Raw genomic sequence first — 24,045 nt, 5'->3', positions numbered from 1 at the left:
CATACACCCATGTAAAAACTGTTACTACCTTTAAATAAGCAGCGTGTTTCATACTGTTTTTATACAACGAGCCACATTTATTTGTAGAAAAACATTAAGACATCAGATGTTATGTTTTTTAAAACTTTATCTTCAAATAATACATATTTCCAAAAAACGGAGTCCTCAGGTGCTGAGATGAAGACGATGCTCAGTTGTTAAGCCTGATTTTAGGTTTTTTTTTTTTCCAGCCCCCACTGCCTTTCAAATGGTTTTAATTCTGTTGAGCAGTTTGCTTCTCTGATGAGGGTCATAACTGTCATAACCAATAAAACCAAGGCAGACCGCTTCTTGAGTTTATATTTAATAAATAAATTTTTATTTAAAAATATGCTCTCATTTATTCACAGTTTCAAGTCTGAAAAAGATAATACTATTCTTGATCAATTCAAAACACAGCTAAAACCAGTCACTTTCTGGGGTAAATGAAGTCCCAGTGATGGCGTATTTGCAAGAGTCTTGCAACAAAGCCAGGAAGGCACACGTTCTTGTGCAGGATAGTAACTGTGACAAAAGTAGCATGTCCGTATGTCCACACACTCAACAGAAATTTCCTTCTACAACTTCGGTTCACATTACCAGTTACAGTGTTCCAATGAAGCCTTGCTTACAAAGTATGTTTCATTAAATATCAAACCAGAGCAACTGTGAGATTACATTTTTATGCAAAACATCTATATCACTGCAAAGCCCATTACCTGTAAGAGAAAAATCGTGAATTTCTCCAACGTAGAGAATTGTAATGTTTATATCCAGAAACCCAAACTGGCATTTCAAACAAAAAAACACTAGGAACCGAACTGTTACAGAGGGATCGTGGGATAAAAAGGAATTCCTGTTCTTTCCCAGCTGTACAGTGCGACAATGCAGGCGATATCACCTTCAATAAATACAAATATCACGTGGGAAAAAACACCGCCAATCCCAGGCATAGCAAGGCACTGTTTCTGCTGCTTTGCAGTATTTCAGTCACTGAATTCCTCCATTACTAGTGTCGTTATTTTGAGTCAGTTGCTCCAGTAAATTTAAGATTACCTCTATCCGTTCTAGCAGAGTCATACTTCTGTTAGCAGTTGCACGCAACAGCAGGGAGTAAACTTGCTTGTTTGTTTTAAGAACAACTTCTTCTTCGTTAATGCCCCTAAAAACAAAACAGGTATGTTTTGCATGCAAACTATTATGCACCTGATCACAATATTTTATTCTGCAAATTATCAACACAGTTATTAAATAATGACATTGATGACTCATGGCTGGCGTTCTGACTTGAGTCTCTCATTTCCTTAGCTCCTATTCCCCACTATTTCACAGCACTGCAGTCAGAGCCGCTGTTTATACTGCAGGAGGGATAAGGTGTTCCAATTTTTATTCAGCTCCAGTCTGGCCATTTTATTAACTCATAATCCCAAGTCACATCGTAAATCCTCCAAATCCAGGTCTCCATGCCAAAACTCTGTACTTTTGTCTAAGTTAGTGTCCAATCTGATCATGCCAAACACCAGCGGACACCTGAACACTCGGGAGCCGTGGTCTGTTTGCTCCCCTGCCGTTAGCTCTCCCCTCTACATCACTCCGGGCGGTGTTTTCCCGTTCAAGTCTGAAGCCCATGATCTGGCCTCATTCTCTCAAGTTCCATACGTCTAAGCTATTTCCCTCCGACCGAGACTGTTCCGCGCTCAATACCTCCACACAAAAAAGACCTTCTCCTCTTTCACCAGTCTGCAGTCTAAGCTCCCCGCAGTTTTCTCCATTTGACAAATACTGTAAATCACTTATCACACATGTGCTTGTCTTCTGCTTCAGCACTGTCACCCCTCCTCTTTGCCACCCTGCTATGCTACCGTTAATGTCCAAGACTAATAAATAAGTTACCCAAACTAGGAAAAAGAAAAAGAAAAATACTGCCATTAATACTGTAAATAAATTAAGAGTGTATGTGTGCAAGCAGGAGTCAATTTAATTGCAAATGCTTTGGGAATTACCAAGAAGTGGTGAAGCAAATTAAATTCATAACACTTGGCGGAAATCAGACAGGTTTATTTATTAAACAGAACAGGTAGTCAATAAAAAGCCACTGAAATGTAAAGTATTTCCAGGATAAGTTACAACAATTCCCAGAACGAAGTATTACTTTCAATTACTTCTTTCCTCCGATTTACATAGCAAAGTTCAGTTATGCTTATGCATTTCACTTCTAGAGGGTGAAACTCTGATTTCATCCAGTTTTATTGCTAGTCTGCAAGTTTCACTATCAAACATTAATTTTACCACATTCTCCTATTCTCTGCCAAAGTACATCTGAGACCCTGAAACAGCATTTGTGAGCTCCAATTTCCTCCCTTTTCAGCCTATTATTAAAACAGAAGGCAGACTATCTTCTTCTACACAGCAGAATGGAGGAAACGTATGTGAGATGGACACAAGGTACTAGAAAGGTTAAGTGAAAGGTAGTTCTAAGCTTAGCCTCAATCCACCGTTGTTTAAAAAAAAGTCTAACATGTTACAGCACCACTCCCATTTCACAGTATTCAAACTGTAACATGTTCCCTATTCGGAATCTTCAGTACAAAATCCCATTCAAAAGCGACAAGGATGGGAAAGTAAACAGGGGGAGGGAAAAACAAACAAACCAACCCACGAGGTTTTTTTGTTTTACAACACTTACACATATTACCAGATAGAACTAAAACAATTTACTCAGTTACTTTGACATCTGCTTGGTTACCTACAAATTACACTTTAATCCTCTACATTTCACATATTCAGATTGCCACCTTGTGGAAGCTCTTTCAAAAAAGAGTGAAAGCACTGAACAATGCACCTAAACCACTGCTAAGAAAGCACATGGGCTTTCTTCTTGTGCCGTGTTTTTCTATCTACCCGTTTCCTACTGTCAGCAGACAATTTACTGTGCAGAACGAATTCATTTCACAGTTTACTTCTAGCAAAATAGCACTTGAATCAGCAGTGCATCAATCTGAAAAACTATTAACACAACTTCCAACAATAAAAGAATTCTCTAGAACTATACACTAGAACTAATGACACATTTTCATAAATCAACTTTATATAACATTACAAACAGCTACAGTATGCTGCTGTAGCTTCTGCAATCAAACACATTTGCTGAGGGAATAGAAGGTATTTTCTGGATCCCAAAGGCAACACCACACACATTCAAATTTAACCAACAGAAGCAATAGCAGTGTCAGGAATTACACTGCCATGCCTAAGCCCAACAACACATCAGGCCTACACAAAAAAGAAGCAGCCACATTTGTTCTGAATCCCAGAAGCAAGACAGAAGACTATTACTTCATTGCACTCCGTCAAGCATTAGAAAATTCTTTAACACCAGTGAGTACCGTCCCCATATACATCCCTCTATTTACAGCATTACTGATGTGCCTACATTTATTCTCAAGTATTTTGCTTGCTGAACTATGCCATCTCTGCTGTATTTCATCATCAAGATATATCAAAAGATCAGCAGTACACAGTAGTTTCTCCCCCACTAACTTTCAAGTGCTCTGTCACAGATGAAGACCAATGTCAGTGAAGATAAAGGACACCATATACAGGTACCTCATCCCCTGAACAAATAGTTTGATTGAAAAAAAAAGTATGCCAGCAAAATCATGGCAGTACAAGTTAAACTGCTTTGTGTATGAATTTATACCTATGAAGGACATAAGATTTATATCCTCTAAAGGGTAAGTTAGATATCACAGCACATGATAAAGCATCAGTGATTCATAACTGTACCATGCATTTCAGACAGTGGTTACAAACTATTATTTTCCTATTTGAATAACAGCCATTCAGGCTGACTTCTTGTCCTCGCTCAGCCCTGGACTACTATCAGGAAAGAGGAGAGACAAAAGCTGCCTAGACACTCAGTAAAGATGTTTCTTGGTCACTCCCTCGATTACACACAAAACCACATAAAAAACATGCAAAATTTAGACAATCAAGGTATATCTCCGCTCCTTCACCACACAGAGGAGTCACCTCCATAGAAGAATAAATAGCACACTTCCTTGCATGCTTAAGAGTACATGGTTTGTGATTCTCATCCATAAATCCATACATCTACACACGCATATCAAGGTTCAACTTACCCAATTTTTTTCTTGGTTGAAGTTAACAATTTAATGGATTGGAGAAGAAGGAATGACATTCTGGACTCAAAAATACTAAGCAGTTTCAATACTTCTTCTTTGTTAAGGCCAGTAGAGGAATCACTAGGTGACATATTCTCAGCACTACTTTTATCCTTGCTTATCTATGAGAAGAGAAAAACAAAAACCATTTCACTCAACTCCACCACTAAAATGCACTTCAGTTAAGTCAGAAAACCACACCTGCAGGTTAGCTGACTCTTCACAGGAGTGGTACCAACATCACAATTGCTATGACACCCTGTTTATGAGGCTTCAGTAGTTAGCTCATATCCATGCTGTACACAAGTTATGCCGATTACCTATGTTGTACATATATATTTGAGTATTTAGTTATAAAAAAAAATCAGGAAAATACGGACTTGACTACTCAATCTTGCTCAAATTGCCAGCAAAGGATCAACACACATCAGCATATATTGCAAGTAATTTTTTATTTAGGCATCAAGAACCTTCCACAGATAACCTTCCACATTTTAGTATTTCAAGATTAAATATGCTACAGAGAGAGAATTCCCATTTATATTGTACATACATTCTTAAGTTCTTTAAGAAGACTTTTAAGGGATGTTACAGAGTTGCACAGAAGCCCATTCACTCAGACGGTCAGTCAGTATACATCCATATGCAAACATGTTTTAATGCATCTCTGGATTAAAGGTTTGTTCTACAGTAATTTTTTTTTATCCACTTACTCTTAAAGGCTAGAATCAACTAGCTCTACTGCAAAGTCACCAAGCAATATCGTCATTGCCAAATGACCAGTTTTATGTGAATGCAAGAGATACAAGGGAGCAGATAATCAGACCACTTGACTTTCGTTTACCTGTTCACTTTCTGCCCGAAGTTCCTTTCTGATGAGCTGGAATGCACCCTTGGTTTTCACCATTACATCTAGGGCCCCAAACAAAGTCTTCAATTTCCCAGCACTGCTGTTCTGACCTTAAAAAAAAAGGTAAAAATGAAGGACACAAATGGCTTATGTTATGGATTACACTTTTTCTTCCATCCAAAGATTTCAAGAGTTCTCAGGAGAAAAGCGCGTACTGTCCTAGTTGACTGAAAAGCAGCAAGATAAAAACGTCTCTTCTCTCGAAGAAAATTCTATTCTGAGAAGCAGATTACTCCTGCTCTCATACACAAAGTTATCAAAAAATGAAATTAAATAGGTAATGGTAGTTTGGAAAGCTGTTGTAGTAAGACAGAGCTACACTTACTCGCCATCTGGAATTCTGCAAACGCCACCCTTTCCAGCTGCACACGAAGGAACTCACAGGGTGCATCCTTCAGGAGTTGGAAGAGTCGTACTGCTTTACTATAATGAAGATCAGCAAGTACTCGGTGTTGTTTCCTCAAATGCTCATCACCAACCTGCACTCCAAGTAGGGTACACAGTAAATCCCAGACAATTTGTACGTTCGTGAGGTAACCATTAGGAAAAAAACCGCATATGTTGGTACATGAGGTACCAACAATCATTCCCCAGCTCATTTCATAATGGTTCATCTAAATGTCTCAGTGTTTCTAGAATACGTTACCAGCTTGCCATCTTTGAAACTATTGTAATTTCATAGCTAATGCTAACAAATCCACACCAAGTAGAATGAAGTTAACCGTAAAGAATAATTGGGGAAAAAAATAATCAGAATGTGACATGCAAGTCTACACCAAGGCTTTAATAAATCACAAGCTAACGTTCTAGCAGAAAGCTGTCCGCTTGAGTATCAGAGGAGTAGCTTGGACACAAAACCAAACCAAAGAAAATATTTATCATCAGTGGCTTCTGTTACGAGACATTGGAACTACTTAGAACAGACAGAACCATAAAGCTCAATACACTCTAGAAAGGACAGACTGCTCTTAAAAGTAATAATGTATTTCACAATGATTTGCAAATAAACCACCTCACATTTCTTTCGTTAAATCATTTAAATAAATACATCCCAACTACAGGTAGAAGGATAAATACCAATCTCCACACACATTGGACATGTTAAGTATGGAACCTATACAGTAAAACAAAACAGTTTCTACTACTACCTGGTTTCTCAGGCAACTGTGGTACATTGAAGCAAGCCTGTGGTGGATGGTTGCTGCTCGATATTGGCAGAGAGGCTGTCGTGCAGACACTGTATCAACATCACAATATTTCAAGGACTTCATCATGGCTTCACTAACTTCCTTCTCTATCTACAAAATAAAACAAAACGATATAGTGTGATTAATTTGAAACTAGAAAACCACTATGCGCAAGCGTAAGGGTTAAATCTCTATTTGCAGCACTATCTTTTCATTAAGCAAAGCCTTAAAAATGCAAGTGTCTTGCAACACTTCATGGTTTGCAAGAGCTACTTCACAGAAGTTCTTCACACTAATGAAGGTTTGCAAGTTATTCCAATACGAGTTTTGCTCACTGTTTAGTTTTTCAGGAAGACAATAGCTTATTTTACCAGGTGTTATCACAAATGCTCTTCATTACCTGTTCCTGAGCCTTTCGGGACAGTGGAGCATAATCCTGCTGTAAAGTGGCCATAGTGAAATACGTAGTAGACAGCTCCCAGTTCACAGAATCCCAAACAGCTGGATGCACATCTCTCTTACCTAGTGATCTTAATGCCTTCAGATAATAGTCAATAGCCTACAGATTATAAAACAATACACATATGTGGTTACTGCTTAAGTTTATAGCAACTAGAAATTAATTTCCCTCCACTCATTCTCAATGAAGCATTTCAAAATAATGCCTCGTCTACACAGAGAGGATTAGGATAATATGAAAGCAGGATAGATATGCCAAGTTATTACACCAAGACTTACAGATATTTACAAAGATATTTACAAATATTCTACAGTAAAAGGCATACTAGGGTATGGGCCATTCTAATAATAGTATGATGTTACCTTATTATAATAGAGGGCCTCTTCTGGGGAAAACTCTCTTTTGAAGTCACCTTCAGCTGCACAGTGTGCTTGAGCACAAATTCGCATCAGTCTCCCTGTGTTGCACAGCAGAAGAGCAGCGTTGGTTGCATCGTCAATTGACTCAAAATTCTGAATTCCTTCTTCAAAGCAAGAGAAGCTTTTCTTCCAGAGTTGCTGCTCAGTCGTCGATACGTTTTTACTCACTAGGGTTAAGACACAAGGCTTACCATTTCACTTAAATTCTTGAAAGATACTTCACAAAATTTCCATTAGGTTCTTTTTCTCATAAATGACCTTTCAGAATTTAAGGGGGGTAAATGATTCTAAAGACCCATTTCATGGGAAATACTCTTAGGAAAACCTCAAACATATGAAAAGCTTAATACCTAAAGTGCACTATTACATATACTATACTTTCAAAACAATTGTGATAACATGACACACAAAAACCAGGGCAAATTTAACAGGATAAAACACAGATTTTTTTTTTTCCCCCACAATAATATTCAGGGTATTGCAGTTACTTCTATAAACTTAGAGTATGAAACAAGTAAAAAATTACTTTTACAGACAAGTGAAATTCAGTATTTGAGCTTTGACGTCAGCTAAATAGCAGTTCTGCAAACACACGGAGATTATGAAAAATTACAAAATTAAAAACCCAACCCAAAATCCTTCAAATATTAATTGGACAAAGGTCACACGAAACAGCCAGTATTTGGGAGACTGAAGCTGTTTACAATGAACCACAAGCATCTAATTTGTTCTAGTTTTATATAACTCTTACTTGTAGACAAGACATTATTGGTTTTGCTTTTTGAAAGCAAAAACCCAACAAACACCTTACTCTACAAAGAAGCTTAGGCAACCTCCATTTCCTCACAAAAAATACTCTAGAAACAATAAAAGCCCAAAAAGTCCCAAAAGCAAAGCCTCCAAGGATTTACTTACCAAAAAATTCATAGACTGACTTGACTGAAACTGTTCTTATGTTTACATTAAGCTTACACTTGTTCATGCTAGGCTAAATCAAAAACATCAAGAACACAACATGCCCTCCCTTCTACAACAAAGTTGGCTTAAAGTTTCCATCATGTTTTTTGAGGGCATTCTACACAATTAAAAGAATTTCTCCAAAGCTATAGATTCCACTAGTCAGTTTAGGCTAAATTAAGTACAATATACAAGCCACAGTAATCTATTGTGGACAAATATTTACAATGGACATTAAAGTTACATAACATCCATTACAGAAAAGTATTTACTACAAAGTTCTTTAAAGATCGTCTTTATAATCAGAAATACTCAAGATTACTCGCACCACTAGTGAACATGATCATTGCTGTAGCTCTGTGAAATAGCAAGAAGTGAAAAAAGAATACTTGCCCACTCTCTCAGTCTGCACTGCAGCAGCCTGGTTCATGTAAAACACTCCAATCTCGTTCCTGATATTACCCATCCTCTTTAGTACCTGTATACGCTGCTCTGGATTTTGGTTTTTTAAATTACTGAAAAGTAAAATTTCATAAGCTGCTTCATAACATTTACAGCTGACGGAAAGCTGGCATTCCAAGTCTGTAGACAAGTCAGTAGCCCAGGCAAACACTAGAAAACAAAGTGCAAAGCCTGTATGTCAAACAGTATTTCCAAACAAACTTCAATCTGCAATGGTCATTGTTTTGGGCATTCTTCTCTAGACTAAGTATAAGACCCATGTCAGAATGATCCCACAGTTTCTACAGATAAGTAGAATTTACCCGTTACTAAAAGAATTACTGTCTTTAGTTATTTTACAGCTTCAGGCATGTCATACAGTATCTTGACAACCTCCTTACATATGACAGGCACAGTAAGCTTTCTCTGAAGAGAACTGAAGCGTAACAAACCCCCCTCCAGAAGTGATACTGGTGCATGGTTTTGAGGAAGCACAATGAAATTACTTATGTCTGTCACATAACCAAATTATGGCAGTTATCTTGTATCAGTATCATACCTTGGCACCTGGATTCTCTATGAAGACTATGTAATATTTCCTGATCTTCTTTTGTCTGGTAATTATATTCTTCAAGGTATGCTGCTCTGTTGTTTGCATTTTGAGCAAGCATTAATTGGATATCTCCACAAAGGGTTAAACACTGGCACAGGAATAGCAATACTTCAGGAAGCATGCTGGCGCAGAGACAACAATAGGTATCTATCAGAAAAAAAAATCCCATGGACGAGGGAGGGGGAAAGAAAAGAATTAAACATCAAAAGGTTTCACACAGACTGACAATATAATTGGGTTTTATGTTACCTGTCACACTTCCTCTCAGTATGCAGACAACAAGTGTTCTTCTACTAACTAACATATTTTAAAGTCATAGTTGCTCTACACAGCTGACATTCTCAAAAAAGCAACTACGTTGTTCAAGATGAGCAGTGAGTCTGGCAATTACAAATGCTAATCTCAGATTTGACTAAAGGAAAACTGACTTTCTACAGATTAACTCAAGTGAGAGATAATCTGAAAAATTCATTTCCAAAAGGTACAATTTAAACTCGATTCTCAAGACTTGAAAAGACTGAAAGCTAAAGAGTGCTTTGAGTTATTGATAAACATATTGATGCTTTGTGTTAAGATCAAGTGTTCCTGCTTTATAAACCTCCCCTGCCCCAAGCCCTACAAATATGGAAGCAAAATAGCAGCAGTACAGTACTAAACTAATGGCGTTTTCTGATGAGTTATTCTCATTATTGTAGTAATATTCTAAACAGCCTGATTTTATTTCCTTCATTTTCCTCAGTAATACCTGAAGATGTATTTCATTTTAGAGGCGTATCCAATTCAGCTGATGAACAAGTTTGGCATTTTTGAGAGTCAGAAATATTTTTAAATGGAATGGGAACCACCAGGCATTTCCAGGGGAAAAAAGAAAACATCTGCTTACAGCAATAGCACTGAGACTACAGAATACTATCTCAGTCTTGGCACCAGGACCAACTCTCCCAACTTCAGTGCTCTGAAGCTCCAGATCTGCACTCCAAGTTTCCCACTCTGTCAAAATGGGAGCACCTTTCTACCAGAGACAAGAGTTATTCTTACTACAGACTTCCCTCCTGAATAATGAGCTAGACACTTAGTTTACCTAAACACATGGTTGTCAGACTTATCACTGCATGCCACTAGGATAAAACAGGCACAAGAGAAGTATTTGATACTGTGAAAGGTATATACAGGCAATGGCACAGATGACAAATACATTCTAGCAACTTACCATGGCACTGTAAAGCCAGCTTGATGTATCGTAGCGCTCTCCCATATTTCTGTAGAATCATAGCAGCGTCAGATAGGACATAATAAGCCTTTGATGATTTCAGAATGAGCTGGAGTTTCATTTTATATTGCCATGATCCAGGAATCATCCCTGACTGACTGGAATGCTTACCCTTCTGAAATGAGCCCACTGTAACACGAACAGACCCTCATCAGTAAATCTCATCTCCGTAACATATGCCAGAGGTTGGACACAACTTCATCAGCATACAGACAGAATGTAAATTGCCTTCTTACAGCTCTGAACAAGTAGAGTTACACCAACTTGTCTGCTACTACATTTTTCATCTGCAAAATGGACCCAATACTTGGAACTTTTCCACATACTCCACCTAACTGTGGGATGCTCGAATACAGTGAGCAGAGTGACAATGCAGCTAAACTCTCATACTTGGAACAGCTTTTGAAATACAGGTGCAGTGCCAAGACTATTCTGTCTGGTAGCAGTAGAAAAGAACGGAAAAGCCACAGGCATAATTTGTCATGTTCTACACCAAAACCTTACGATACGTGCTCTGTTTCTGTTTGAACAGTCTCAAAGCGAGAAAGCCTCCATTTGTGGGTTTAGCCTCGAGCAGAGAAGGAACTAGATAACCTGGTTGTTCCCACAAGGAAAACCAATGCCTTTCTCACACTAGTTTAAAAACATTCTCAGCATAAGATGATGAAGGTTTCTTTTTCGATGCTGCAGTGGTTATGGAACCAGAAAGAACAGGCCACTGACTTCAGGCATAGCAAAGGACAGAATTTTGTCCTGACAATATCTGCACACAGAAATGAGTCTCTTGCTTACAGGTGGACCTACAAGGCCTGACTTGCAAGCCCACTATCTTTATTAAGTTCTAGAAGAACTACATGTCTGCATCAGGACAAAGACAAATGTAATACAGTAACACCTCATGCAGTTAAAGACACAGAATGCACATACACTGTATCCATATACTATTCAGAAGTAGTTGTCTTCAAGTTAGAAATTCAAGAATTAAGAGCACTTACCCTTTCTATATGTATGTAAACATACACACATAGCAGAGAAACTACATCGTTTCCATCACAGAAAACAAACCCACATATAAGGGAGAAGCTTTTGCTTCTCTGGTGTTTGAATTATTTTTCTCTAAGTTGAATTCAATCCTTAGGCCCCTAAACAAGTAGCACCATTGCTACTTCAGGGAAGAACTCCAGCACAGACCCAGAAATCAAATAAAGTATTTATTTGAGATCTGTGCAATATTTACCTCCCACATCCCCCAGGAAACACTTGTTTCTAAACAGAAAAAGTTAACATGAGGACATTCTGCTTGCCAGCTGGCAAGCAGCTGCAATGTGTCATCAGTTCCAAATCGTGAAGGCAAAGACAAAGCCTGGCTACAGGACAGCTGAAATCAGCACACTGTTCTTGCTGAGCTGACCTAAGTAAAATTTCTCAGTAGATTTTGGTAAGAATTAGTCTCACAGTCCATATTAACAGTACTGTGCAGAATTTATGCAAGCTCAACATAATGCAATTTTCTGATGGAGGTGTTAAATTCTGTGGTCACATATCTGACAAAAAACTAAGGAAGTATTCATACATCTCCAGATCATTGACATTCAAAAGACAATCATAACATTGGAAGGGAAACATAAGAACACTTAAATAACTCAAAACTAAAAACTTGCTTATTATTTGGAGATTTTCAAAGGGGTAAGGGAGGAGAAAGGAAAGAATGAAAAATTGTAAAAATATGCAAGACTCAAGTTTCTTTCTGGGTTATGCTTACAGGGCTTCTCGCCCTGCAGAGAACTCGACTACTTTCAGAAGAGTCTTTCCTATATCCTTTTATGGCACTCCAGAGAAAAATATAATAGACAGACTATAGTCTGAAACTTCTGGAGTTTGAGTATTTAAGCAAACAAAACATTTATCTTTATTTCCTGCTTCCTTCCACAATTGTAGAGGTACAAGAAAGAAAACAAAATCCCTGTTAACACTTTATATGCGGTCCAGCAGCAAGTGTAATGTAGGCAAAAAACTGCCAGAAGTGAGAAGTTCTTTCACAAAACTTCCAAGTCAAAGAAAGAATGAAGACTGCTTTAAAAACAATCCACACAGCTTAACAGTGCTCTACACACCAAAAATAGCAAATACCAAAATACTAAGCCATTACGGAAGTCATCTGCAAGCCACATCTAAATAAGGCCCAGTAACATTATCTGTTTACTAATAAAAGATGCTTTGATATGCAAAATATCCCAAATGAGCTATTCTTTTCATATTTGAAGAGAAACAGACTGTTCTCCAATTTTCCATATACTATGCTTCCTTAGGCAATACTGTAATTAGTGACTTATAAGTACACTGTTTTGACAAGCAAAATAAAAGTAGCAGCAGTTTGTATTGGCACTGGAAAGGTCTTATTTGCACAACAATACAACTTACTTTTGTCTAAAAATAACGCCATCTGTTTTTCCAGACACTCAGGACCACCACTGGTGGATTCATCTTCATATTTCAATGGGATTGGAGTGCTGGGGTCAGCTGCAGGAAGGTCACCCTCTTTTTTAACACTGCTGTCAACAGACTTCAAGCCCTGCAAGAAGAAATCACTTAATTCACCTTGAAAGCAGTATTCAGCAAATACAGAATACATCAAGAATTGGGTATTAGATAAAATATCATTAGAAAGTTGATGGTAAACTTACCTCCAGGACATAGTTGAGCACCAGCCTGCAGCGCTCCTCAGTGCCATGGCAGACAGGAAATGCACAGCTAGGCTTCATTGAGGGGGGCAGCAGGGAAGGAATAAGAAGAGAATAAACACACAACATATGAAGTGTCAACATTACTGGCTAGAAGATGCAAATGAAAGATAGCATTAAGATAACTGTTAATAGAACATCTGAACTGTACACTATAAAGCATCACAGTATTTCTTTCCTTTATCTCAGTGAACAATTCATATACCTGGTCACCTACACTTCATCTCTCCTGGTAATGCCAAAGACAATGCAAAGAGGAGAAGAGATGAGACGACTCTATTCTGTAGCAGTAATTACAAAAGCATCCACGGATGGTCTGCAATGCAGACCCGGGAAGATGAGCAGATTCAGTACTATACAGAAATCGTTTCTTCAGCCTATACATCAAAGTTGCACTTCGTTACCTTTGAACAATTCAGTGCCTTGGGGTCTTTTTTGGGGGGTTGTATTTTTGTTTTCTTCTGGGGTAGAGTAGAAGGGGGAGAAGAAAGGGGAAATTGAGTGCTTCTGCACCTGTACAAGTTGCTGTCTCTTCAGCTGATGGACCTTGAAGTGTTACAAATTAAGATAGCAATAAGAGTTACAAATTTTTTTTTAGGAAATCTTGTTCTTTGCTACTAAGCACAGATGTTAGAAAAAGCATTTAGCTTTTGACCAATGAGAGTCATTTCATAATCATATCCCTATATAGGTAAGACAAGTAAAACATCAAAAGAAAAGTAAAATGCCATGAACAGTTTCTTCACTGATCTTCCCTGTTTCTCATATTCCTCTATTTTGTTTCAATAATAACACACAGAAAATGGGATGAAGGTAGCAGTATTACACTTTCACTGAGTCGTTGATGAAGCACATGTATGTCAGTGAATTTTCAGGAATACTATGGTTACACACCCAGCTGTCCCCTTAGACACAACATATACACATGTGCAGAGTAAAGCTTCATCTCTTTAAAATCAACTATAACCACAATTTCAAGGGAATCTAATTGCTGTGTTCTGACCAGTTATCTTGGAAAGACAAATCAAAGAGTGAAATCAAAGACTAACTCTGTGGATATGAAGTAGCTGATGCTCCAGAAAAAAACCACCCAAATGCTAATATTGCTCCAGAAAAAAACCTAAGATAACCTAGGTATCCACACAAACTTGTGGTCATCTACAGCTCTTACACATGGCCACAGCTGGCATTATTTTCTCTGCAGCCATGACAGGAATAATTTTTCTGTAGCCAGATAATGCAGAATCATGCAATAAAGGACATGTGCAATATGGCAGGGGAAAAAAATCGATGTTAAACCTGCTATACTGTAAAATTCAAAGACCTCAAATTTTATGAGCAGCTCATGAAAAGTTTCTTTCCCCACTGCCTCAGGCTTCAGTTATCCTGAAGACAAAACTAACAGATAACTGAATTTCAATAACAAACCTTGCTACATGAACTGAATCTTTAAAGAAAGCCCTTAAAGAAATCTACAACTTCACTTACACGTATTCGATGAACGGACTTGTATTTTTCCGGTACTGATAACTCTCCAACAGATTTGATTATAGCCACTGCTTTATTGTCATCTGGTGGATCAGAACTGTTGCTGTAAGAACCGTTTTCATCACTGTCTGGCATTTCTTCTTCTTCCTCGCTGTAACTTTCATCAGAATTTCCATTTATAGGGAAGTCCGTACTGTCTTCCTTTTTAGGTTCGTCCAACTGAAAAAGCTCTGATAACATGTAGTTTGCTGAAGCAATAATCTTTTTAAGTAAGAGAAAAAAAATTAGTGATTTCAAGTTAGATTTTTCTTTTGAGACACGACATCAATATAATTTGTCTTAGAATAAGGAATAAACAGTACATGCAAGTAGGTATTTGGTAAGCTGTAAATACTGCCTGTACACACACACACCCCCTGTATGGCCGTATTTTTGAGCACTGAATTTTATCAAAGTTTAAGAAGCAAATAGCTGGAGACAATATCTTATCAACTATCTGTATATGTATGTACAGCCCTTGCAATTAAGCTTGCTCACGCTTGGTTTTAACCCCCAGCTTACAAGGTCTTCATCTCTTGTTTTGCAAGTGAGAGCATAAAGGTAAAACTTGGGAATACAGGCCACTACAACCCAAGATGGTTTTGTTTGTTTTTTTCTTAAAAGAAAAATAAATAAATAAATAAGGGCAGCTCTTGATCACCCCACTTACTTCTTTTGTCTGTAATCCTAACAAACTCCTTGTTTATTTGCATCTTTTGAGTTTTTACAGATTCTCTCAAACTGCAGCTATGCTGCGTTCCAGAGAAGCTTTTACCTTCTCCACTTTTGTTCTAATTCAGGCAAGAAAGGTAAAATCTGCCAGAAGAGGAAAAAAAACCACCAGCTATCTTCTTAATTGACAGTAAGGAGGTATTTACCCTTTCTCTTCTCTGGACTGCTGTTGCATGGAGAAAAATAAGGAAGTAATGAAAGCTATGTTCTGGTAGGGCTAAGCATTCAGGGTCTGCATTTCATTCTTTCCTGCTTCTTCAGTTTATTCATTTATGTACTTTAATATTACACACTGCCAGAGTTTCAAAATACATTGATGAATGAGGAGATATTGGATACAAGCATTTAAAAGCTATTCTGTATCAGCAGCAACATTCACAGTACTAAAAATTTAGAGCATGAGGAAATCATTTTCAACTTCTCAAAACCAAAAAACCCAACACCAAAACTGACAACCCAACAAATAAGAGATTCAAATTGAAACTCAAGAGGTCAGACAGGACACCAGGGCACAAACAGCATATAGCTGTAGAGGTAACTGTAGCTTGCTTTTTATAGTGAGAAAGGAAATAAAACTATGTAAGTCAGGAGAAATACAATGCACACTGGTAACAACCTAAAACAAGCAGCATTCCCCCCTGCTTCAGTTTGGTTTTATACAGAAATAAAAAGCCTTGAGGCAAGACGTACCAAAGTTCAACCTCATTTCTCGCCTAACTGTACTATGCAATCCTGTGCGTGTCACTCCATCACCTCTACCCATTCCACTCAAAAGAGAAGAAACATGAACATCTGGAAGCCAACCTGATCCAGCATCAGACTGCGTTCCAGAACACTTCAACACTCACATCAAAGACTAAGACAGCAAGATGAGAAGTACGTATACACACTATAGGCACACGTACATACACTTTTTTCCTCTAACGTTAAGAGCAGAAGCGCTTAGAGGAAAGGTTATTTTGGAACCATAAACACACCTAACAATTAAGGATTATTGAATTGTTCTTACTAGCTTACAATAAACGTTAAGCCCTTTTCTTTCCACCTCAAGTTTACTTGAAGACTGAACTCTTGCTCAGACGGCTCTCGCACTCCTATCACGAGGAATTCTGACACTAAGAGATGAGTCTTCTGCTAAGGAATTTGCATCAGATCCGGTTTCAGAAAAATAAAACCAAAACACAGAACACACATACATGCCTTAAAGTGACCTGCTTTTGGGCACCTGGTCCCTGAATTGGCATGAACGATTTCATAGTAAGTGCTTAGGCTCCACTTTAGATTACTGACTCTTGGTAGCTCCAGGATTATGCAAACACGAAATAATAGCTTTCAGGGTTGAACTTTTGGATTTAGGCACCTTAAGAATGATCTGACTGCCAAAAGACTTGCGTTACTGCTTCATGCACACAGAGTGATTATGACAGGGCATAAGTTCTAGAACACATTTTTACAGTGAAATCTCTTGCTTTTGAGATGCCTTTTCTTCCCCAATGCCAAGTCAGTGTCAAGTGAAGGATTTGCAATTAACTCCCCTGAAATTCTCCTGAGGGATATCAACTCCTGTATTTTACTTCCTGAACATTCTGAATACAAAAAAGTCAAGAGTAATTTCTAAAACATAGCAACAGGGTAGCCAGGGAAGGGGAATAAAAAAATAAAAATCAGTCACAAAAAATTGTGCCCACGTTCCTTTCTTCTGCTTCCCAACATCCTCTCTACTTCTGACTGTTAAAAAAAGGTATTACATTTAATGCCACTGAAGCCCTCTATTTAGGACAGCATGTTTACTTGCAGTTCCTGGTTCTGGTAATAATAGGCATGTTCTAGCTCCTGGTTCTGCTGGAGTCTAGTGAGGCCGGACCAGAATACAGTCCAGTAATTTCATACAAAGTGGAACTGAGATACAAGTTCTCCAGAGTAACACTGCTATATCATGTAAGCTATGCTAAGTAATTTCCCCATCAGAACAGCAACCTTTTGGCATTAGACATTTGTCTGAACTACCAATCAAACATTTTACATTTCTTGTGTATTTTTGGAGGGCTTTTTACAGAGGTGTTTAAAAAAAAAGTCCCAGAAAATCAGTTATTCTACCAGGCTGTTTTCTGAAACTGCTGAGAAAGCAAAAGGCCACCACTGTGCAGGAGTATGAATTCAATTGTTCAGCTCAAATAAGCACTCTCTCCTGTCCTACTAAAAAGTTACTTAAGGAGTTAAAAATGCCATAAAGGCAAAGGAAAGGGATTCAAGCCTGATCAAGTTTAGAAGAGAATAAAAAACAACTGGTAAAGAATGAGCATTGCCTGTTCTGAAGGCTTGTAGATCACAAGAGATGAACGAGAGAAGAATCTTATGCAAGCAAAAAAAAAAAAATAATTTTCAAGAGCTTGTAGTGGGATTTTGAGACCTTTCCACAACTTTAGAAGCAATCTACAAAATACTTATTCATTTAGTTAATATCTGCCATGTCTTTTGTAATCCATTTTTAAATATATTTTCACACATTTTTGGGATCAATTTTTAGTTGGAAGCAGCTTAAATCTAGACCACTTACGTGTAAATTAAGTTCTACTTTGGATTAGATTTCGGTTTCAGTATAGATATTTCTTTTTGAAATTTATGATGCATTGCCTATAAATAGTAAAAATGTTAATTTACCCTGTTAATGTACCATAGCCTGCATAAAGCAGCTCCTACTCAACCAACTTCCAAGCCTCCTGCAGTATCCCAGTTTACACACTGATACTCCCTTATACCACTCTGAACCTACAGATTTCTCAATTTAAAGACAAGGAAGACATTGTGAATAGACTTGGTCAAAATCCCAATGAGAAAGCAGCACACTCCATTATCTTCTGCAACTAAAAAGGAAGCTAGCACATCCAGCAGCAGTAATACTTAAACTTAAGACATATGCACCTTTTTTTACCTCCCTAAACTTTAATAAACTACTTGTTTTTCAGAACAATTAGATTCCTGTTTTTCTTAGAAAAGAACCCAAATCAAGTATCTGGAATAAAGGAGGTCAATACAGCTTCATCTCCTTTTCATTACTTTTCTTACTGCTTCTGAAAGTGCAGAGCATCTCAAAGTACTGATGGCTGATACAGTGGTCTAATGAAGAGATCAGGAGTTTGAGGTTCTTCTGACTCTCCCACTACTACAGAGTAGTTGAGGTTGGGGCCTCTGGAGACTGTCGAGCCCAACCCCCTTGCTCAAAGCAGGTTGCTCAGGACCACGTCCAGTTGGGCTTTGAGTAGCTCAAAGGATGGAGACTCTATAACCTCTCTGACCTGTCCCAACATTCAGCCACCTTCAGAGTAAAAATGGTTTTCTTAGCTAGACATTGTAAAATGTGAATATAAGATCTACTTCAGTGTCTGTGCAGCTTCCAAACACAGAAGGGCTCTTTGGGAACAAGAGCAAAAGAGCAAACGTAATGGCAAGTTCCTTTTTAGAGCAGGACAGAAGACTCATGCAGCAATGAGGGTCAGTGAAGGCTACTAATTTTAAAAGAAATTGTCTGAGGTTTCTGTAAACATAAATCTTTTTCAAAGTTTATAAATAAATTTAAATTCTCTCCCTTGCAGGTGGAGGAAGTACCACACAAAATATAACCAGGTGCATTATGACGACAGCATTTCCATCAGATTTACACAAAGCTACACGAAGACACGTAATTCTTACTTGAGGATGCCTGCCATTGTCCAGTAACTTCAAACAATTAAGGAGCAACGTTCTGATAGTGCCATAGTGTTTCTTGTTCTGGTTTTTCTTCAGCATCATATTGCAAGCAACTCTAAAAGAAAGTTAAACAAAATAGTAAAACCCTGGATAATTTCTTTGTGCTAGAAGAAAAAAAGCTTTAGACAATACTACTGCAAATGTAGCTCTCCCAAACTTTGATGGGTCTGTAAGACTTACTCAGGAAGAGTGTAGTTTACATGGAAAAAATGGTGAAAATGAGAAGGTTTGTTTTGATTTAGTGGTACTGAGGCTTACCAAGCTTATGTGTAAAAGAAGATGTTTATTTCATGCATTTCCATTTCATCATAATTTTTGGTCTGTATTCTTAACAAATACAACTGCACCAAGAATTAAGTATTGCAACAAAAATCAGAAAAACTCACTTGTATAGAAGAATTGCCACTGGCATTGTAAAAGGGTTTTGGTATTTGTCTTCTGTCTCTTCACAGAGGGTGGTTAGGTCATATAGCTTTACTATATCACTCCCACTTGCTGAAAGTTAAGACCTTTCGTTAATCAACATGACATTAACGTAAATCTTTTTAATTGATCTAAATCTACTTACCCTTAAATAGCCAATAAGTATGTCCTTCTTTGGTGCAATTTGATTTCAGAAAAGATAAGATATTTTGAGCAATATCTTTTATCACTTTGGTAGAAAAATTAGAGTTTTCCAAATTGGGAATATCTTCAGTCTTGATCATTTCATATTTCTGCAAGGAATGTATGTTAAAACTCAAGATTAGGAGGGTTTTCTGCCACCTACCCCCTAAAAATCTATACATCAGTGTCTCCTAACCACTAAAAGAAACAAAGGCTACTATTATGATACGGTGTCATGATAAATTGACTTAATTTCTATGATTGACTTTAAAAGCAAGCACATCTTGATTACTCAATAAAAGCGTTAAAGAGGACTCACTTCTATGACAAATGTGGTAAAGTAAAAGGAGAACAAGAGGTGAAAAAAAAAGTGCAACATCTAACTATTACTTCAGTGAAACCTAATCAGCCTAGTAAGCAACTATGTGCTACCAGGTACAAGAGAAACTCAGCTGGTATGTGTGGTCTGTTCTAAAGCAGTAAATACAAACAAAGGTTTAAGTATGCATGTATCTTGGCAAGTGAACACTACAGATTAAGATGCAAGAAACTGATGTACTTCTGCTGCTACGTGTTTTATTTTTGCCTTCATTCATACATTGGGGGAAGCAGGAACCTTACATAGATGGAAAGGAGAAAAAAAGAGAACATAATGTTTTTGGATGGCTGTTGCAAGCTGCATGGATGCTTCTCATTCTGCAGTAACGGATTCCTGTAATATTTTTGTCAGAACAGTAAGATTAGAAAGAAATCTGTTACAATCGGAGCAATTTCAGAAACTGAAGAACAGATGAACTGGGCATAATGCAAAGGGACAGTCTTACCTGAACAATCCCATTAACATGAAAGCACATCACAAGCTCTGGTACATTGCATATTAAGTTGTCCAACCAATAGTCAATTCCTGTTAGCACATTTATTGGCTTGTTGTTATCCCTAAAAACAAACATTCCTAGTGTTATTTAAGTCTTTATTTACTCTTCAGAAAATATTAGGGATGTTTACTAACGGGATTTAGATTTAAGTCACCTGAGAGCAGATGGATACTAAAACTATTTGTGAATTGTTCTATTTTAAAGAGGCAAACAAGGAATTACATCAAACAAAACAGATGTACTGATCTCTCCAATGGAATACACTCACATTCCCTCGCCAGTTTTGAATTTTTGCCCACACTTATACTGAAACTTTAACAAGCTTCAGATGTCACACTATTACAAAAATAATAAATACTTAAGAAGTTCTAAAGAAATAGCAGTATTAGCTGCAACTGATTATAGCACAAGCCTTCTCCCAGACCTTCCAAAATTCCTTGCAAAGCAAGGTACTGTTAATTCCTCAATGCGTCTTAAAAAGTTGACAGATACACCAAGCGAGTTTCAAGTTTTTGCTCATTCTTTGCCTACACATAGGCAGGAACAGAAAAAGTGGTAATCAAGTGATCAACATGAAGTATTAGTGAACAGTAAGACAGTCAGAACTTAGAACTACTATAGTCACAAGATTTAAGTACTTAGGAAGTCCCCAACTAGCAGTTCTTGAAATTCAGAATCCCAGTGAGAGAAATATTACTGCCCTCTTACAAGAATAAGAATAGAATGAAATTATGGACTAGATGTACAGAAGTGTTTTAATACTCAACTCTCACACTGAAATCAGGAAAGGCTGCAAACCACCAGTACTTTCAAATAAAGATTTAATTACAGAGCCAGAAAAAGCAGCAGAGCATCTCAAGTCCCAGTGCAGTGGCATGGCTATAGGACTGTTTCCATTTTCCAGCACTTTACAATGCCATCACCATTTAAATGTAAAGCATGAATTTTATTCTTTAAACTGCACGTAAAAATTAAAAGTCAACCAAACAAAATGCAGGTAGCTAAATAGGAAGCAAAGCAACAAGTCAGTGAAGGCCGGCACATATATATCACTAACTTCAAAACTCACCTGAGACGCAAGCTCACAGCAGGGTATCTCCCACCTCCAAATATAGGCATATTTGATCCTACTAACATGTGGATATCTTCAAAGGTCCACAAGATATTACGAACAAAGTCATTTTTAAGTCCCTTCATTAAGAGAAAAAAATTGGTCTATAAACTACTGCTATAAAACATGTTTTCTATGACATTCTGTGGAATTATGAGAAAGCAAGAAGCAAAAGCAGCAAATAAAAGACAGCACATGATGAACTATGCTACATATTCACATTAACTTAAAAGACTGAGATCATAGATGCCACAAAAGCTACTTCTACACGGGCTTAGTTTTTCTCTTGGTTCCAATTTAGACCAAATTTTAAAATGTTTTATTAAATTGGGGGTTCAGTGTTTGAGCTCAAATTTCACATATAGCATACCTGACTGTTTTCCCCGTCATTGAACAAAGTAGTCAGGTTTTGTTCTTTGGGGGCTGAGGCCACATGCCCCACTATATATGAGGGTTCAAGAGGCACACTTCCCTGTGAAAAGCACAAGGATAAGGAGTGATTCTACTGCTGAGGTAAAGTTAGGCCATTAAAAAAAATCCGAACAACAAAAGCATAAGGGAAAATCCTTTACCTTCACCATTTTTAAATAAATATGTATTAAACTACAAAAAGCCTCTAGTCAGTGACTAGAATGCTTCTTTTCTAGAGCTAGTAACAAAATTTTGTACTTTATATTCTCATAGGCTTTGGAAAGAAATCAGAAAGTTTTTATAGAAACACTTTATTACCCCAGGTCAGCACCAGATTATCAGTCTCCAGAATGTCAAACCTCTACCATGATGTCTTATTTATAAATTAAAGAAAATGACACTGTACAAATGCACAACAGCTTCTTTACGACAAACAATCTGCTGTATTAGGCAATAGCTCCTCAAGAAGGTGGAAGAGAGAAATAGCTAAAAGCTTTCAAGTACTGAAATACTTCTCCACTACTACACCACAACACACGCAGTTACAATTTTATGGATAATGTAGGTTACAGCCTTCATAAGTTAGCTGACCAAGCCATTTGGCATACCAGTTGGTAATACTGTCTAAGCATAAACTATAGACAGCATCATTATCATATTAATGTAGACTGAACACAATTTCTTTCAACCTCTCAAAAATTTAATCAATTCCTGTATTATATTACTAAAAAACCACAGGAATTAACAGTTTTCAGGAACAAGCTTAGCCAGACTGAAACCCTGGATTAGGGCCTAATACTAATCATAGTTTGTTGCATAATTACTATAAACTTATCTCCCTTCCACTTGTGTAATCGCACAGCAAGTATTTTTAAATGTTGCTTAACTGTTTTGCAAACGTTTTTCATAGATCTTCATTTTCCTCTTCACCTAATAAATTCAGGGCCACAACAAATTCATTTTAATGGCAGATTTAAAAAGAAAGGCCAAAACCTTAGGCTTCCGTACACATCTTCTGAGTATCAGATTTTCCTACTGTTAAAGTCATTAATTACTACTCCTAGCCAAATGTTTTGGTTTTCAAAAATGCATAGATAAATATGTATTTAGTATTATGGTGACAGAAAAAAATAATTTCTGAAATTTGGAGCTCTGAAACACTGACATAAGCTAAACCACACATACTGCCAAGTCCTAACACCTTTGTTCATTTCTTTCAGCAAAGAGTTCTGCAGCAGCACCTTTGAAAACCTTTCAATATGTATGTCTCTACAAAGAATAAGGTGTCATTTAAAACATTATATACACTAACCTGGTTAGAGGCACCCGGATCTTCAGATAACGAAGAAGGCATTTCAAAAGGAGCTGGCCAGGAGGCCCTTCCTGCTTCATCACCCTCACCTGAAACAGGACCCTCCTGGTGCTGTTTTGAAGTGGAAGGAACAGGCTGAGCAGCTCCATCTCCATTAATGCTGACAAAGCAACGTTAAAAATCTCAGTCGACAATTTGCAAACAGAATCCATTTTAGAATTGTTATATTTGATGCGCTGTTCTCAAAGAATGACTTTGCTAATATGCTAAAAGACTGCTATATTGACAAGTTGTGCAAACTTTTACAATATTACAGCAGGTGTCACAATCTACCTTGCATATTTTAAGTTGTTCTTCCCTCAAACCCAGTTCTCAGAAGGAATATTGAGACATGCAGTTAATTAAGTCACACTGTTTATTTTATACTTTAATATTTAAAATGATTCAATTCCTGTTAAAAACATTTACAAGTTATTTCCTGATTTCATCCCTCAATTTTCTCTGCATAAGTATAAATCAGTAAA

At 37.4% G+C, this 24,045-nt stretch overlaps 1 protein-coding gene across 1 annotated transcript in view; it reads right to left on the bottom strand.

Moving 5' to 3' along the window:
- Window positions 1-435: 435 nt before the first annotated feature.
- The window catches only part of EDRF1 (erythroid differentiation regulatory factor 1), a 28,191-nt gene continuing 4,581 nt past the window's right edge, over window positions 436-24,045 (bottom strand). The window contains exons 6-25 of the mRNA XM_059821062.1: window positions 23,522-23,681; window positions 22,169-22,270; window positions 21,757-21,878; window positions 20,637-20,748; window positions 19,775-19,922; window positions 19,593-19,701; window positions 19,150-19,261; window positions 14,689-14,949; window positions 13,144-13,215; window positions 12,881-13,031; window positions 10,400-10,588; window positions 9,136-9,336; window positions 8,529-8,747; window positions 7,122-7,345; window positions 6,700-6,858; window positions 6,261-6,410; window positions 5,438-5,591; window positions 5,047-5,162; window positions 4,161-4,324; window positions 436-1,180 (exon numbers count right to left, since the gene is read on the bottom strand). Coding sequence (XP_059677045.1) covers window positions 1,009-1,180; window positions 4,161-4,324; window positions 5,047-5,162; window positions 5,438-5,591; window positions 6,261-6,410; window positions 6,700-6,858; window positions 7,122-7,345; window positions 8,529-8,747; window positions 9,136-9,336; window positions 10,400-10,588; window positions 12,881-13,031; window positions 13,144-13,215; window positions 14,689-14,949; window positions 19,150-19,261; window positions 19,593-19,701; window positions 19,775-19,922; window positions 20,637-20,748; window positions 21,757-21,878; window positions 22,169-22,270; window positions 23,522-23,681 — 3,097 coding nt within the window. The 3' untranslated portion in view covers window positions 436-1,008. The remainder of the gene's footprint in view (window positions 1,181-4,160; window positions 4,325-5,046; window positions 5,163-5,437; window positions 5,592-6,260; window positions 6,411-6,699; window positions 6,859-7,121; window positions 7,346-8,528; window positions 8,748-9,135; window positions 9,337-10,399; window positions 10,589-12,880; window positions 13,032-13,143; window positions 13,216-14,688; window positions 14,950-19,149; window positions 19,262-19,592; window positions 19,702-19,774; window positions 19,923-20,636; window positions 20,749-21,756; window positions 21,879-22,168; window positions 22,271-23,521; window positions 23,682-24,045) is intronic.

The sequence above is a fragment of the Gavia stellata genome, chromosome 9 (genome assembly GCF_030936135.1).
Source record: "Gavia stellata isolate bGavSte3 chromosome 9, bGavSte3.hap2, whole genome shotgun sequence".
Classification (NCBI taxonomy): domain Eukaryota; kingdom Metazoa; phylum Chordata; class Aves; order Gaviiformes; family Gaviidae; genus Gavia; species Gavia stellata.
Note: the sequence above shows the minus strand (reverse complement) of the source record. Positions and strands in the feature narration are given on the sequence as shown.